This window comes from Syngnathus typhle, linkage group LG15 (genome assembly GCF_033458585.1).
Source record: "Syngnathus typhle isolate RoL2023-S1 ecotype Sweden linkage group LG15, RoL_Styp_1.0, whole genome shotgun sequence".
Classification (NCBI taxonomy): Eukaryota; Metazoa; Chordata; class Actinopteri; order Syngnathiformes; family Syngnathidae; genus Syngnathus; species Syngnathus typhle.
In genome coordinates, this window is record NC_083752.1 from 3,475,559 (window position 1) to 3,490,801 (window position 15,243).

The 15,243-nt window shown below is 49.1% G+C and overlaps 3 protein-coding genes across 3 annotated transcripts; 2 read left to right on the forward strand and 1 right to left on the reverse strand.

Annotated features, from left to right (window-relative positions):
• Window positions 1-333: 333 nt before the first annotated feature.
• Window positions 334-7,724, forward strand: grm5a (glutamate receptor, metabotropic 5a). The gene is made up of 17 exons (XM_061299844.1): window positions 334-561; window positions 620-753; window positions 905-1,169; window positions 1,248-1,362; window positions 1,478-1,727; window positions 3,000-3,235; window positions 3,310-3,431; window positions 3,512-3,636; window positions 3,694-3,862; window positions 3,952-4,078; window positions 4,146-4,263; window positions 4,418-4,604; window positions 4,736-4,894; window positions 4,956-5,081; window positions 5,151-5,333; window positions 5,410-5,579; window positions 5,865-7,724. The coding sequence occupies exons 1-17, from the start codon at window positions 334-336 to the stop codon at window positions 6,433-6,435; spliced, it is 3,285 nt and encodes a 1,094-aa protein (XP_061155828.1). The 3' UTR covers window positions 6,436-7,724.
• A 291-nt stretch (window positions 7,725-8,015) lies between these two features.
• Window positions 8,016-10,226, forward strand: rab38b (RAB38b, member of RAS oncogene family). The gene is made up of 3 exons (XM_061299880.1): window positions 8,016-8,297; window positions 9,337-9,614; window positions 9,711-10,226. Exons 1-3 carry the CDS (start codon window positions 8,096-8,098, stop codon window positions 9,867-9,869), a joined length of 639 nt encoding a protein of 212 aa, XP_061155864.1. The 5' UTR covers window positions 8,016-8,095; the 3' UTR covers window positions 9,870-10,226.
• A 734-nt stretch (window positions 10,227-10,960) lies between these two features.
• On the reverse strand, window positions 10,961-15,108 carry LOC133168343 (transcription regulator protein BACH1-like). Its single transcript, XM_061299853.1, has 5 exons — window positions 14,526-15,108; window positions 14,217-14,435; window positions 12,445-13,890; window positions 11,836-12,042; window positions 10,961-11,764 (listed from the first exon to the last, which is right to left on the reverse strand). Exons 2-5 carry the CDS (start codon window positions 14,433-14,435, stop codon window positions 11,519-11,521), a joined length of 2,118 nt encoding a protein of 705 aa, XP_061155837.1. The 5' UTR covers window positions 14,526-15,108; the 3' UTR covers window positions 10,961-11,518.
• Between the last annotated feature and the right edge of the window lie 135 nt (window positions 15,109-15,243).

Consider the following 15,243-nt stretch of genomic DNA (forward strand, 5'->3'; position numbering starts at 1 on the left):
AGTTCTATTTTTTTAAGAGAAGTATGAAATATGTCGTGATTAAAGGACAGTTTTACAAGGCACCTATAAATTCGAGTTGCATGGAGATCACACCAAGCAAACAAAGGAGATTCAAACCTAATCTCCTCCGTCTTGGTCATGAAAAGCGAGCATTGTGTGTATGTGCCACGCGCAAGCCCCCTCCCCTTCCCATTTTTTTTGTTTCAGCACAATGGACAGCGGTAGGTTTGCGTTTGTTTACATTCAACTGCAAATTAAAATTGGGCTTTCATTATCCTCAATTTCTAAATAATAACTAGTGAGGTGTAGTATGAGGACCTCACCTCTGAGAAGATGGCGGCAGGCATGAGGACGAACGCCAGGATGGCGTGGAGACTAGGGGTGTACGTCCGGCTGCTGGCGGCAAGCGTACTGCTAGGTGCCGAGCTGAGCCGACTGGGTTTGAGAGATCGGGTCGGGGTCGCCGCACAGAGCAACGAACGACGGGTTCTGGCTCGCATCCCGGGCGACATCATCATCGGAGCCCTGTTCTCCGTCCATCACCAGCCGCCTGCAGACAAGGTGGGTATGGATGTCAGCGTTAAGTGCGATATGACCTTTGAATGGTGACCGGTCTCAGGTGCACGAGAGGAAGTGCGGGGCGGTGCGCGAGCAGTATGGGATCCAGAGGGTGGAGGCCATGATGCACACACTGGATCGGATCAACGCCGATCCCAACATTCTGCCCAATATCACTCTAGGTTGTGAAATCAGGTAAAGCTTTAACATTGACAAGTCAAGTCAAGTCAAGTCAAGTCAAGTTTATTTGTATAGCCCCAAATCACAAGCAGTCTCAAAGGGCTTAGCGTGAACAAGAACGGCGCTAGGATAGACCCCAGAGGCACACCTCGGTATGTCCCCGCAGGGACTCGTGCTGGCACTCTGCCGTGGCCCTGGAGCAGAGCATCGAGTTCATCCGGGACACGCTGGTGTCCAGCGAGGAGGAGGAGAGCCAGGCCAGGTGCGCCACACCTGGTGGCATTGCACCGGTGCCGCAGAGCAAGAAGCCCATTGTGGGCCTCATCGGGCCGGGGTCCAGCTCGGTGGCCATCCAGGTGCAGAATCTCCTGCAGCTCTTCAACATCCCGCAGATCGCCTACTCGGCTACTAGCATGACTCTCAGCGATAAGGTTAGGGAAATCATCAAGTCATGACATCACTTTTTCGAGGAAAAGGAGCCTCCATCTTGATGAGTGTCCTTCCACCAGAGACTGTTTAAGTACTTCATGAGGGTGGTGCCCTCAGACATGCAGCAGGCCAGAGCCATGGTGGACATTGTCAAGAGGTACAACTGGAGCTATGTGTCTGCCATACACACTGAGGGTAAGATTACGCAAAAAAAAAAAAGAAAAAGAAAAAATGGATTGTGACTGAAAGTTCTCAGTTTCCACTAGTAGCAATGGCCAATAGCCCCGCCCTCCCACTTTGCTCCACGCAGGTAACTACGGCGAGAGCGGCATGGAGGCCTTCAAGGACATGGCGGCCAAGGAGGGCATCTGCATCGCGCACTCGGACAAGATCTACAGCAACGCCGGCGAGCGCGCCTTCGACCGGCTGCTCCACAAGCTGCGGGCGCACCTGCCCAAAGCCCGCGTGGTGGCCTGCTTCTGCGAGGGCATGACAGTGCGAGGCATCCTGGCCGCCATGCGCCGCCAGGGCCTGGTGGGCGACTTCTTGCTGGTGGGGAGGTGAGACAAGACGGCAAAGGGAGCTCATTCTCATCTTACACATCCCATCATCCATCTTTCACCATCGCCATGGAAACCAAAGGTACCACTCTCTGTTCTTTATCCTTGCTCTGTTGTGCTTTGCTAAATGTGTTCAAGAGTTGGAGGGAAGAAGAGCGTGCGGAGGAGTGGAAGGGAGGGCTGATGATAGGGCGGGGGGGGGGGATAGCTGCCGGTGGGCGGAGGAATAAACGGCGAGTGAGGGGGTTGTTGGAGCCGCAGGATTGGCCGCGTCTCCCAAGAAGGGGTTTTATTTTAAGGTTGCCGGGCGTTCTATAAATGCTTCTGTTCATTAGGAGACGCACATGTGGGCTGCGGCGGGAGGGGACGAAACATGTAAAGTAACCTTGAACTACATAGCCCCCCCCCCAAAAAAATACAGCGATGTCTATGCTGTTGCTAGTGTGTTTCTAAGACAGAACGGCATCATCATCATCATCATTGCGGACGCCATCAACTAGCCAAGCGATGTTTTAAGACGTACTTAAGTCGGTCAACGAATACTTTTCTTCTTGGCATCTGGTTTGACAGCTCTCGTGTCTCGCCGCGATATCGGAGGTGTACCTAACAAAGCGCCCGGTGAGCGCCGACTGAAAAGCACATGACCTGACACATTAAGTGAAGACCATAGTGGGACCGGCGCCAAATAAGCTCACGTCTATTCTCATCGCTCCCACCGGGCGCCGCTTGATTGCACCTCCGCACGCGCTCGCCCGTTTCAAGGAATAAAAAGCAGCAAAAGTTTACGACGGCGTCGCGGAGTTACGTAAGCTTGGCGTGGGCGTCCATTTGGTAACACTTCCTCAGAGAGGCTACGCGCTCTTGGTGAAAAGCACACGGGGCTCTGACTCCGATAGATTGAATCACTCCTGAAGCAAAACCCACGCACCCCAGCGCTCAGGGCAGCAACCACACCACCGCCTGTTCCTACACCACCCACACGGGCGCGCACACACACACACACACACACACACTTATCGTCAACACGGGTCAACTTGAAAGCAGATCTATTTTCCCCGAGTAGCTACTTTTACCGCAGCGGAGCAAACATCATCCAGTGTTCAAATGGACCAAAATAGGAAACCACTCGTTCCAACTGACGAGCGCACTCGATGGAAATTGCCGATGTCATCGATTCAAACGTTCATTTGAAACCCAAACCGTGGCTCGATTCCGCAAACCCGATTAACGTTGAAAGCAACCCAATGTGTCCTTTTTCTTCTCTCTGCTTAGCGACGGCTGGGCGGACCGCTACGACGTGACGGACGGCTTGGAGCGCGAGGCGGCGGGCGGCATCACCATCAAGCTCAAGTCGGCCTACGTGACGTGGTTCGACGACTACTACCTGAAGCTCAAGCCCGACACCAACGTGAGGAACCCCTGGTTCCCCGAATTCTGGCAGCACCGCTTCCAGTGCAAGCTGAAGGGAGTCCCGCAAGAGAGCACCGCCTACAACCGCACGTGCAGCTGTGAGAGAAGTTCCTGCCGGTGCCAGAAGGTGGCAGTGGAATGGAACTTTTAATCAAACGTCCCTTCCGTGCAGGGAGAGAGTCCTTGCGCCACCAATATGCCCAAGACACCAAGATGGGCTTCGTCATTAACGCCATCTACTCCTTGGCGTACGGTCTGCATGCCATGCAGCAGGACCTCTGCCCGGGATATAAGGTACGAACGAGTCGAAACCGACCGGTCCGTTTGCGCGGCATCACACCAAGTGGCGCAGCGGTCTATTTGACTGCGTCCAGGGTCTGTGCGAGGCCATGCGGCCCATCGACGGGCGCCAGCTTCTAAACTTCCTGATGCAAACCAACTTCACGGGCGTGTCGGGAGAAGTCATCCACTTTGACCAGAACGGAGACTCACCCGGCAGGTAGGACGAGGAAGTGGCTCGGCGCCGGACGGTCGAATGACAGCGCATCTGCTCCAGGTACGAGATCATGAACTTCAAGCAAATGGCCCGGGAGGAGTACGCCTATGTGCACGTGGGCAGCTGGGACCAGGGCGGCCTGCGCATGAACGACGAGGAGATCTGGAGCAACGACAGCGACGTCATACTCTCCGTTTGCTCCGAACCCTGCCAGAAAGCACAGATCAAGGTGTTAGGAAACAAAATTAAATGATTGAAACAAGTCAAAGGACTTGGATGATTCAAATAAATAGGTTTGATTTGGAACGATGTGGACAGGTGATCCGCAAAGGCGAGGTGAGCTGCTGCTGGACGTGCACGCCCTGCAAGGACAACGAGTTTGTGTTTGACGAGTACACGTGCCGCGCCTGTCTGCTGGGCTCGTGGCCCACCGACGACCTGCGCGGTAAAGAAACAAAAATACAAGAAACCCGACAAGGGAAATTCAAATGTTTTTTTTTTTCCTCGCGTAGGTTGCGAGCCCATCCCGGTGCAGTACATTCGCTGGGGCGACCCGGAGCCCATCGCCGCCGTCGTGTTCGCCTGCCTGGGCCTACTGGCTACGCTCTTTGTCACAGCTGTCTTCGTCAAGTATGTCCAACGGGGCGCAACCATTCATCGAATTCAAATCGAGATTGCAATGTTGTAGATTGCATGGAATTGCAACATTGAGGGGATTTTATTTTTGGAGCCAACTCCTGTCAGGCAGTCACGCGAGCCTCGCTGTCATCCGATTGGCCGACAGGTTCTGGGACACGCCCGTGGTGAAGTCGTCCAGTCGGGAGCTGTGCTACATCATCCTGGCGGGCATTTGTCTGGGCTACGCGTGCACCTTCACCCTGATCGCCAAGCCGCACCTGGTTTACTGCTACCTGCAGAGGCTCGGCATCGGCCTGTCGCCCGCCATGAGCTACTCCGCCCTGGTCACGAAGGTGCCAAGCGTCACTTCCTGCTTCCGAAGCTTAAAAACTGATGCTGGTGGAAGGGCGATTGATAATCAATTTGTATTGCTACACTTGCGCTCACCAACTCAATAAGCGACTTGATCTATTCTGGAACGCAGACCAACCGCATCGCTCGAATCCTAGCAGGCAGCAAGAAGAAGATCTGCACCAAGAAGCCTCGCTTCATGTCCGCCTGCGCTCAGCTGCTCATCGCCTTCCTGCTCATCCTGCTGCAGCTGGCCATCATCGTGGCGCTGCTCGTCATCGAGCCGCCAGAGGTGGGCACGGCGAACGTCGCCCGTCGCTCAGACCGGCTGACACGTGCCGTGTGCTCATTAGGTGGTCCACGACTACCCCAGCATACGTGAGGTGCACTTAATCTGCAACCTGACCACTCTGGGGGTGGTGGCGCCGTTGGGCTACAATGGCCTGCTCATCCTCAGCTGCACCTTCTACGCCTTCAAGGTACTGACGCGCACGCGGTATGTGTCGTCCAGCACAATCCGCTGAGCTTTGCTTCTTTTCTCGGCGCAGACTCGCAACGTTCCGGCCAACTTTAACGAGGCCAAGTACATCGCCTTTACCATGTACACCACCTGCATCATCTGGCTGGCCTTTGTGCCCATCTACTTTGGCTCCAACTACAAGATCATCACCATGTGCTTCAGCGTTAGCCTCAGCGCCACCGTGGCGCTCTGCTGCATGTTTGTGCCTAAGGTAAACGCCTCCGCCGCCGCCGCGCCGCCCTTAACGACCGCCTCACTTTTTAGCGCTGACTATCCCGTACCATCAGGTGTACATCATGCTGGCCAAACCGGAGAAGAACGTGCGCAGCGCCTTCACCACCTCTACGGTGGTGCGCATGCACGTGGGAAACGCCAAGAAAGCTACCAAGGAGGGCAAGTCGTCCAGCAGCATGGCCAACCTATTCAGGCGCCGCTCGTCCTCACATGGCAACGCCAGGTGAGTGCTAAATCTTGTCAAAGCAGTATTTCCAGGAACTAGCCACGTCCTGCTACACCAGGCAGAATGCAGAAACAAAGAAGCGGGGGGGGGGGGGGGGGGGGACACACACTGAACAAAGCTGACCTCATTTCGGTCGATCCTTTGGGAAATTGTTTTGTCTTTCGAGGAAAGATGAGCAATAATGAAGGGGACTGTACAATTACATGGACGGAGAAAAAAGTCGGGGGGGGGGGGGGGCGCCAGTAAGTAGAACATTGAAGGTTGCAATGGTTTTGTTCCCAGTTCTAACGGGAAGTCGGATGCCTGGAAGCAGAACGAGCGCGGCTACAGGCCCAACCTTTGGAAGCGGATGACCTTTCACGTCAAGAAGAAGGACACCCCGGACACCAACCAGACGGCTATCATCAAGCCTTTCTCCACGAGCGGCGGCGGAGAGGCGGCGGCGGCTACTTTCGAGTCGCAGTGGTTCCAAGACGGACACGACACCAGACCGACGCAAGCCGAACTCCCTGCCGGCGACATCAGCGCGGTCGGCGTGGGCGAGCTTGGCATGATGTGCGGCCCGCTAGGGGGCGCTACCGTCATGGAGCAAATCAACTGCGTGGTCAACAGTTTCAACCAGCTGGACGTCGCCGCCCTGTCGGCCGACGGCCCCGCCGTGAAGCCGGCGCGCCACGTCAGAGACTCGGAGGAGCCGGCCGCACTCACGCCGCCGTCGCCGTTCCGGGATGCCTCGCTCAGCTCCGAAGCCAGCGACGACGCTTGCTCCTCGCGCTCGCCGTCTGGCGCCTCCGAGGCGGAATACGGGCAGCTGCTGCTGCGACACTACAGCCAGAGTGCTTCCTCTCTGTAAACGACCAAACTTGTGGTGCCTTGAAAAGAGTCATTTAGAAGATGGTGGTGCTTTCAGGAATCGCCCACATCGTTTTTCAAATCCATCAACAAAGAAAAACATCAAGCGAAGCGGACGTGCTAATGCTAAAGGAGCGGACATGCGTTGCCTTGGTCCTAGTATCTTAAAATTTTAGATAACACGCTAATCTGCTAAAACTTTGCGCTTCATAATTCAATCGGGGCGATTACCATTGTCATACATAGAGACGACTGAAAGGAAAATGAGCAAAGATGGAAGTAAAGTTGTTGTTTTTTTTTACCTAGTTTGAACCGTCACATTCCAAAGAGAAATTTAAAAATAGGTCGCAAGAACTATTACCTTTAATGTGTACATTATTCATGTTCATATTTGTATTTGCTTACCGTTCATTTAGGGTGACTTTTTCCAAGGACCAGAAAGTGTTTACAGCTGAATTTCTTAAGGTTCTTCAGATAGTTTTGAATACAACGGAGCGAAGCACTGTAAAACATGAAAACAAAAACAGTCTTGGTTAAGTGATGTCCCCACGTTAAGCTCTTATTTTTTTTAATGCTACATGACTGCTATTTGCATTTTTGTGTGCACGTTTTTTTTTTTTCTCTTTTATGGACGAGAGGTTTTTATTTTTACGAGCTCAGAAGCAAACATTTGCTCAGCTCGAGGCAAATTTGAATGTCATTCTGGTTTAAAATGGACCAAAAAGCACCTCAGGACTGATCGTGTAGCAGAGTGCTGGAATCTTGTTAATAATGACGAGTTGGTTTTGTAAGATGATTAGCTAACCTTTTGAACTTTCACATTTTTGGGGGTCAAATAATTCTCTCGTTTTAGTTGTTGTCTTTTTTTAAACTATAGAATAGTTACTTAATTGTAGTTATTTCTAAAAGTGACTACACAAGAGTGCGTATGTGCTTCTTCTACTCACCAAAATTGGACTAAAACACTTTAAATAATATTTTTCTTTGACCCCAAGAGGGGAGATTGGTTGGATTGAATTTTATGACTAATATTTAGTGATTTTGTTTTCTTTTCTTAATCTTTAGGTGATTGTCATCTTTCTTATGAAATGATTTTTAGGATTTACAGTATGTGTGTTGCCGCATGTTTACTGTACGTACAAACGCGCACACACACAAGCGTTGGTGCAATTTTTCGAGTACAGTGTTGCCATGTTAGCATGTCGCTTTATATTCATTTTATGCACCGATGCGTTAGTTCTACTCAAAAGCAATTTGCTTTGAACGTTGATTAAATTCTGTTTAGTTTACACTGAGTGATTGTGTAAATAAAGTTTTAGTCAATTTGAATTTGTGTATTTAATTGTGATTAATTACCGCATTTTGGTTTCCACGGTCAAACGTGTTAGCGAGGAAAAAACAAATGTTTCTCACCCATGGATTCAAACAAGGTTTTCGGGTCTCTAATTTTGGTTTCAAGCCGGAGCCGTGTGCTTCCGAGCATATTTATTATGCCGATTATCTGCTGCAATAACCGCAATTAGCATGTCAACAGGAAGCAGAGGAGCATACGCTCATCTTGACGGGGGCCGTCCCTGCGGGGCCACAACAGGAATCGGCGCGTCTCTGCCTGCGTGTGTGTGTGTGCGCGGCCGAGGGAGAGAGAGCACGCGCGAGTGTGCATGGCGAGCCCCGGCAAGGAGCATCTGTACAAGGTGCTGGTGATCGGTGACCTGGGCGTGGGCAAGACCTCCATCATCCGCCGCTATGTGCATCACACCTACTCGCACAACTACCGCGCCACCATCGGCGTGGACTTTGCGCTTAAGGTGTTGCGCTGGGGCGCCGACGAGACGGTGCGCCTGCAGCTGTGGGACATCGCCGGTGAGTAGAACCCACGCAAAGTCATTACACAGGTTAGATGAATTTCCCTCGTAAGGGTGAGACTTCCTTAAATTTGGACTTTTTTTTGTCACGAGAAAGAAATGTAGGAGCGCCGCACGATCATGCGAGGGTTAGGTCATGTTATTGTGAAAACAAATTAAAATGGACTAAAACATTTTCAAACCTATACATTTTGAATATTGTCATGTCAACAGTAAAAACGTCTACTTTTCCAAACGAACAAATGTCAGCCCGCTTCGCTCATGTGAGACTTGCCATTGTTGGAATAAAAAGTATTATAGCGCGACCAATTAATGTAACGCACACGCACGGGTCACCAATGTGCTCTTTGTCTGGCTTGCGTGGAGTGTGACAACCACTTCGGACGCATGTGACCCTGTGCAACGAGGCACAAGTAAAATAGACTCGTTTTATACGTTCCAATACTAAAGTCATAGTTTCTCGGAGAAAAATAAACAAATATGAACGTATATGTACATGCCATGGGGGATGTACAGCAGTTGCGGGGTTTTTTTTTTGGGTCCGCAAAAGGAGGAAGTGCAGGGTGCACATCCTGTCACATGCCGGACAGTGATTCAGCTGCTCGCGGAATGTCACGGCGCAGACAACGAAAACCTGCTCTTACACACACACACAGAGACACACACAAGCGGTTCTTGTGCAAATAATCATTGTTAGTGTCAACAAGCACAGCCTGTGTGCACTGCAGGAATGTGCTTAAACATCAACAATAACGACTATATTGCGCATTGTGTGGAATTACGCGTGTCCGCATATCACAGCTGGTCAGGAGCATTTTCATAACATGGGGAACGACGCCTGCCCGACAAAATGCAACTTTTTCCCAGTTTAAAACAAAAAATAATAATAATAATAACCATAACATTACAAGCCTGAGGTGGGGCGTCGTATTTTTAGCAGATTCTAATTAACAATAACAATTTTATTCCAAGAAAAAAAGTCGGAATGGGTCAATTTCAGGAAAATATATTTGCATTTGTTTGTATTTTGCGCACAGGCCAGGAGCGCTTTGGCAACATGACGCGGGTTTACTACCGCGAGGCGACGGGCGCCTTCATCGTGTTCGACGTAACGCGGCCCAGCACCTTCGAAGCGGTGCTCAAGTGGAAGGCGGACCTGGACTCAAAGCTGACGCTGGGCGACGGCCGAGGTGTCGCCACGGTGCTACTGGCCAACAAATGCGAGCAGGGACGCGTGCTTTCCGCCAACGGCCTCAAAATGGAACAGTTCTGCAGGGAGCACGGATTCGCTGGGTGCTTCGAAACTTCCGCTAAGGTTGTTAGACCTTTGATGTTTTGCCAGAACAAACAGGATATGTTAAAATGATTTTGGAAAAAAGGCTAATCAGGGATCTTACTATTCTTGTCGCAGGACAACATGAACATCGACGAGGCAGCCAACTTTCTCGTGAAGCAAATTATGGCGAGGGAGCACGTCTTCTTGAGGAAAGCCGCGGCACCCGACATGGTCACGCCGCGGCTCGACCAACAACGTCGCCAGTCGGACACATGCACAGGATGCTTCAAGTGAACTGAAGTAGCCCCTGAAAAACTCCACTTTGCACATGTTCTTTTTGTTAGGTTGACTTATTTGGCATATTTTGACAAGTGACATGACAGCAGTACAAGTATATTTTCACTCACGTAGAAATTCTTATTTCACACATAAGAACTACACAAAACAAAGTCAATAAAAATGGTACCAAAATAAATGGAAATCAAACAAATGCAAAACTTCAATCCAGGTGACCTGAACAGCTATGTGCTAGATTTTAAACAAGTAACTACTGCTGTAATATTGTGTCATATTTATATTATTTTATTTGGTGAGCTGCCATACTACTAGTGTGGTGCTAGTAGTAGAAAAATAAAATTCCTCTGTAAATTATAGCCTTTATTTTAATGACTAAACACTTTCAACTATTTTAGAAGGATGGTCAGTTTAGTTATTTTTACTGTATTATCAACGGTGAAGACTTGCATTTTATTTTACAATTTTCAAACTAATTCAAATCCGCTTCATTATTCGTTTCGTATTTAAAATGCGTTGTGAGAAAACTCTTTAAATTCTCGTTTTTTAACCCATAGTAATCCTAATACAGCATTTCAGCTCTATTTTATTTGTACTGTTTCCTCCGCCTGTATTACGTCAAGCTAACATTTGCTATGCTAACATTACCCCGAGTAGGAAAAGTACTTTTATTTTTACACCATACCCTGCAGTCGGCTACTATTTTAAACGAGAACTACTACCTAAACACGTCGCTAAATAGTACTGGGTAGAGAAAATGCTTAGAGAAACTCAATTGTACTTTTACACGAATACCAGAAGTGGCGTAAAAAAAGCTAAAGTTGTTAGCACGGCGAAGTGTCGCCCTGTAGTCCGCTACTATTTCAAGTTATTTCTAACATGCTAAGAGCTGGAATGCTCACATCAAGCAAGATGGTCATTTAACCCGGATACAAAAGGCGCTTAGACAGGTCGACAAGGTAATACCAACAGTCATTAATCGGATTACTGACCTTCTTCACGCTGAATTGTTCCGCCATTTTGACAAGGCTTGGGCTCCTCTCACGCACAAGCACGTTTGACGTAAAGACTCTACCTGAGTGACATTTCAATTAAGTGGCTTACGTCACTTTATTCTCGGGATTTTAGCGCCCTCTTGTGGCATATTCCTTGCATTGCATCCCTTTAAAAGCGATGCGTTTGTTCACACGGAATTGTGGCACTTTGCGCTTTTTAGCCACAAAAACAAAAACAATTTAACATTTAAAGTATATACTCGACGTGAATATACAAGTCATTACATCTCAAGTGTTTCGTGTGTTTTGGGAGGAAAAGGAACACAAATAACATTGCTATTTTTACATATATGAACAGCGTATTTCAGTGAAAATCTGTACATAATAAAACGTATAAAACTTGCCAATGATTAAAGGTTGACAATAAAACGCGTATAGCCAATAGAGAGAGAACAATAGGTGTAAATATACTATAAAGTGTCAATTTCAGACTGTTGGCAGGACATTTTGGGTGGCAGCACCTAGCTGGGCAAATGATCATATAATGCTGGTGTTCACGTCCAAACGTGGTTAAGGAAATTATTAGTGTATAAAAATAGAAAATTAGGACGAGAGAAAAAAAAAAAAAAAGTACTTGCATAAGTCTCCATGCCTCTAAATGTCCTCTAAATGTCCTTCAGTCTCAGCTTGAGTTGAGAAAGATGAGGAAGGAGTCAAGAGTAAGGCGTCTAAGTGTGACGCGACAAAGCATTGGGAGTCGAGGAGTTGCAGCTGGTCTGGTCTGAGGTTTCGGGCTTCTCCGCAGATGCGCTGACTGAGCGCTGAGACGCTGAGGCAGGTGGTGGTCTTCTGATGATAAAGATGGTTTTGCTCCACCAGGAGCTTTTCCCGCTCGCACTTCTGAGGCAAGACATCAGAACATACTTGTCGTGTTACAGTTATCACTGAAGGAGAATAACTAACTAACTAACCAGTTTGTTGATTTCCTCCTGCAGGTTCGCGATGCACTCCAACTTCCTCTTGCGGCAGCGCTGCGCGGCCAGCCTGTTCTTGCTACGCCGTCGGATATCGTTGATAAAGTCCAGCTGTTGGCGTGTCAACGTGTGCTGAGTCAGCAGATTCTGTAGGTCCGCACGGCTCAGACGCACAGCGTAGTCCAAAGAGACCGGGAGATCAACCTGATGCACACACACACACACACACCTCAATGTGTTTACTGGAGATGAGCACACAACATCAACATGTACTTCAAGAAAACATATATAGTACTTCAAAAAGTGTCATGAACATAAACACAGTGGTTTAGCACAAACAATTTGAGTGGTGGATTGACTTGACAATGACATCATGCCTGCCAATGAATGCACGCTGGACTCTGAGCGCACACACGTGTCCACATTTACTGGTGAATAATTAACTTGTTCCCAAAGCAACCCACTGCAAACATTTGTAAATGAGTTCCCGAGATATCTACGAGTCAACGAATCATTTTAAATCTTTTCCGTGTTCCTCCAGAAGGTCATTTTGGCGCACAGAAGTTGGGCCTGAATCAGTAGCGCCCTGTTGTCATCAATGCTCACCTGTCTGGCCCGTTCTCTGGGGCACCATTCCCCCTCGCCATCAGTTTCCGAGTCGCCATCCTCACCCGAGTTGAGGGATGACAGGCCCGACTGGGAAGCACCTTCGCTCTCCGATAGTGCGCCTCCCTTCCACGGCGGTCCGCCCCGCTCCGGGTCAGAATTCTGTGCCAGGAAGGTGCACTTGAGGTCAACCCGGAGGCAGTTCTGTTGAGAGGGGCCTGGGTCAGCCACTCTGTCCAAACCTCCTGGAGCTTCATTATACAGTGTGTCACCTAGGACCAAATCGGGACCACAAGAGAATTGCTTTCCTGGTCCTTTTTCTTCGTGTTTTGTAATGTTGGTTCCAACCCCTTGAACTCCATCTTTTTGTGAAGATGTCCCGAGAAGCGGGGACCTGGGACTGGCAATAGCACTAGTTGCTGCAAACTCTGCTCCATCTTCATGTCCAAGAGCTTCGCCTGCTGCCAAATCAGGACCAACAGAAAATTTTGTTCCCGGTCTTTGTTCTTGGTCTTTTGTGATGTGTGTTTTCTGATGTGAGGGGACTGAGTCAGAGCTGTGATTCTTGTTAGTGTTAGTTCCTGTTCCCAGTTCCGCTTCATTCTTGTGTTCTGTTAGGCTGCCAGGACCTTCGTGTTTCCGAGTAGTAGCTGCAACCAGCTTGGAACCACTATTTGTTCCTTGAAGTTGTTCTCCGTCTTCCGTGGTAGTGTCCTGATAAGAGGGGACCGGGTCAGATTTGGGACTCACATCGGTACCATTTCCTGGAAGCCACTCTATGTCCTTGTGTAGTGTACTAGGACTTTGTACAGACTTGGTCACATGTGAAAACCTTGTTCCTGGTCCTTGTTCTCCATCTTCTAAGGCAGTGCCCTGATCAAAGGAGCCAGATTTAGATCTGGGACACTTTTCCACATGGTCACCCTCAATTGCGCAATTTCCTGGAAGCGCAGTTGCATCCTGGCTTCCGCGAATTTCTGTTGCTAGATCTGCATCACCACAGAACTTGCTTCCTCGTCCTTGTTGTTCTTCTACAAAAGCCTCGTTCCATCCGCAATGTTTCTGGGGTGTCTCTTTCCCACAAGCCAACTGAAACTTGCGATACTTGGGCTCTCCAAGAGGCTTAACTGAAAATGTAGTCCTCCTGTCATTCCCCTGTGGGCCACTGGGTGAAGCCGATTCCCTGGGCACCGGTTTGACGGCTTTGGGTTGAGCTTCCTCATCCTCACGCTCTTGCTTCTTTATACAGCACCTCCTCCTCTGTGATGGCGGCAGCGGTGGGTCCGACTTGAATTTGGGTAGAAGGAAGTCGAAACAGTCGAGGTCAAGGTCTCGGAAGCCCAACGTAGATGCCGCCTGGCGGATTTCCAGGATGTCGTGCTTACTGAAGACCAACTCGGACGTGTAGGCGAAGGTCAGCAGGGGCTCAAACCCACCCACGGTCACCTAAGGAACAGGAGAATAGACGTCAAACAAATATCCAAACACAGTATTTTTTATGTATATTGTTCAGTTCTAAGTTCCCGATGAGCTCCAAAGTGAACAGATCAATCCATAATCATTGTAGGTGTGCCTAATGAAGTGTCCAGTAAGCACCCTCCCTCGGGTGACGTCATTCTTAGAAAAAAGCATTTTTATCAATTGGTCAATTAATTTGGTCCACCCTCCAATGCCATTCAGTACCAAATCGTACCGACTGAAGTGAGTCAATGAGCGCACGTGTCCACCCACTGTGGTAAACAAAGTGACGTCACCTTTCCCGCAGCTCTCACCTCGGGTGGCAGGGTGACGTCATCGTCGTCGTCCTGCTCACGTTGGAGCCTTCCGGCGAAGTAGTCGCTGCACGAGGCCATCACGGCACGGTGGGCGTGGAAACGACGGCCGTCTACCTGCACGGTGACGTCACAGAGCGTGCCGCGCAGCCGCAGCTCATCCAGACGCCGCAGCACGCGCGCCGGGTGAGCCGCGCACGCGTACCTGTACGAAGGCATCTGCGCGCGCGCACGCACGATAGACGTCGCAAGAACTTTAATCATGCACAAGAAATGGTGAAATGTACACTAAAAATAAGATACGCTTACCTGTTCGTAGCGTCGTCCAGGTTCTTTGGAGGTTTGGACGACTTCGGGACAAGCTAAGCGAGCTTCACACACTCATCTGTCAAAGCGTGTGTGTGTGTGAGGGAGGGAGCGAGGATTGGCGTGTGTGCGCGGGCGCGCGTGTGTTGCAACTGCGCTGACTCATGCTGATAAAAGATGAGCATGCATGTTTTCCCGTCCCACACATTCCCGCTCGCCCCACCTCCCCCTCTCTCTCTCTTTGCTATTGCACTTCCTGGAAAGACAAACTCATTTTGACAAAAAAAAAAAAACTGTATTATAATTTTCAATCCTAAATTAATATCGTTAATCAATTATTTCTACTAATTATTTCCAATAGTATACAAGCTTCACACTATAATCCTCAAAATGATTAGGAGTAAAATATTTCACTGTCAAATTTTTCTAAACTACTCAAGTGAATCAGGTTTTGCTCATTTGTAAAGAACAATAGCAGATTTTTCTTCAATAGTTGAAAAGAAACAGGAAGCATCGAGTTCCATTGTGCGAGTGTATCTAACTAGGTGACCTAAATGTGTGCATGGAACATTCCAGATTGTGTGTATGTGTGTGTGTGTTATGGATACTAACTAAACAAAAAAAATAACTAAAAGCAGAAGTGCAGTCTGATTGCGACAGAAGCGTCCCAGCAACCAATCAAGTGATTGTTTCAAATCAACTTCCTGTTTCCATGGAAGAA

Excerpts from the sequence above, each read along its gene's own strand:
- LOC133168343 (XM_061299853.1), bottom strand. The coding sequence starts at position 14,435 with ATGCCTTCGTACAGGTACGCGTGCGCGGCTCACCCGGCGCGCGTGCTG. Across the intron at positions 13,891-14,216 it reads ACGTCACCCTGCCACCCGAG|GTGACCGTGGGTGGGTTTGA; the intron begins GTGAGAGCTGCG and ends CCTGTTCCTTAG. Across the intron at positions 12,043-12,444 it reads CCAGAGAACGGGCCAGACAG|GTTGATCTCCCGGTCTCTTT; the intron begins GTGAGCATTGAT and ends TGTGTGCATCAG.
- rab38b (XM_061299880.1), top strand. The coding sequence starts at position 8,096 with ATGGCGAGCCCCGGCAAGGAGCATCTGTACAAGGTGCTGGTGATCGGT. Across the intron at positions 8,298-9,336 it reads GCAGCTGTGGGACATCGCCG|GCCAGGAGCGCTTTGGCAAC; the intron begins GTGAGTAGAACC and ends TTTTGCGCACAG. Across the intron at positions 9,615-9,710 it reads GCTTCGAAACTTCCGCTAAG|GACAACATGAACATCGACGA; the intron begins GTTGTTAGACCT and ends TTCTTGTCGCAG.
- grm5a (XM_061299844.1), top strand. The coding sequence starts at position 334 with ATGGCGGCAGGCATGAGGACGAACGCCAGGATGGCGTGGAGACTAGGG. Across the intron at positions 3,432-3,511 it reads ACCTCTGCCCGGGATATAAG|GGTCTGTGCGAGGCCATGCG; the intron begins GTACGAACGAGT and ends GACTGCGTCCAG. Across the intron at positions 3,863-3,951 it reads GCCAGAAAGCACAGATCAAG|GTGATCCGCAAAGGCGAGGT; the intron begins GTGTTAGGAAAC and ends CGATGTGGACAG.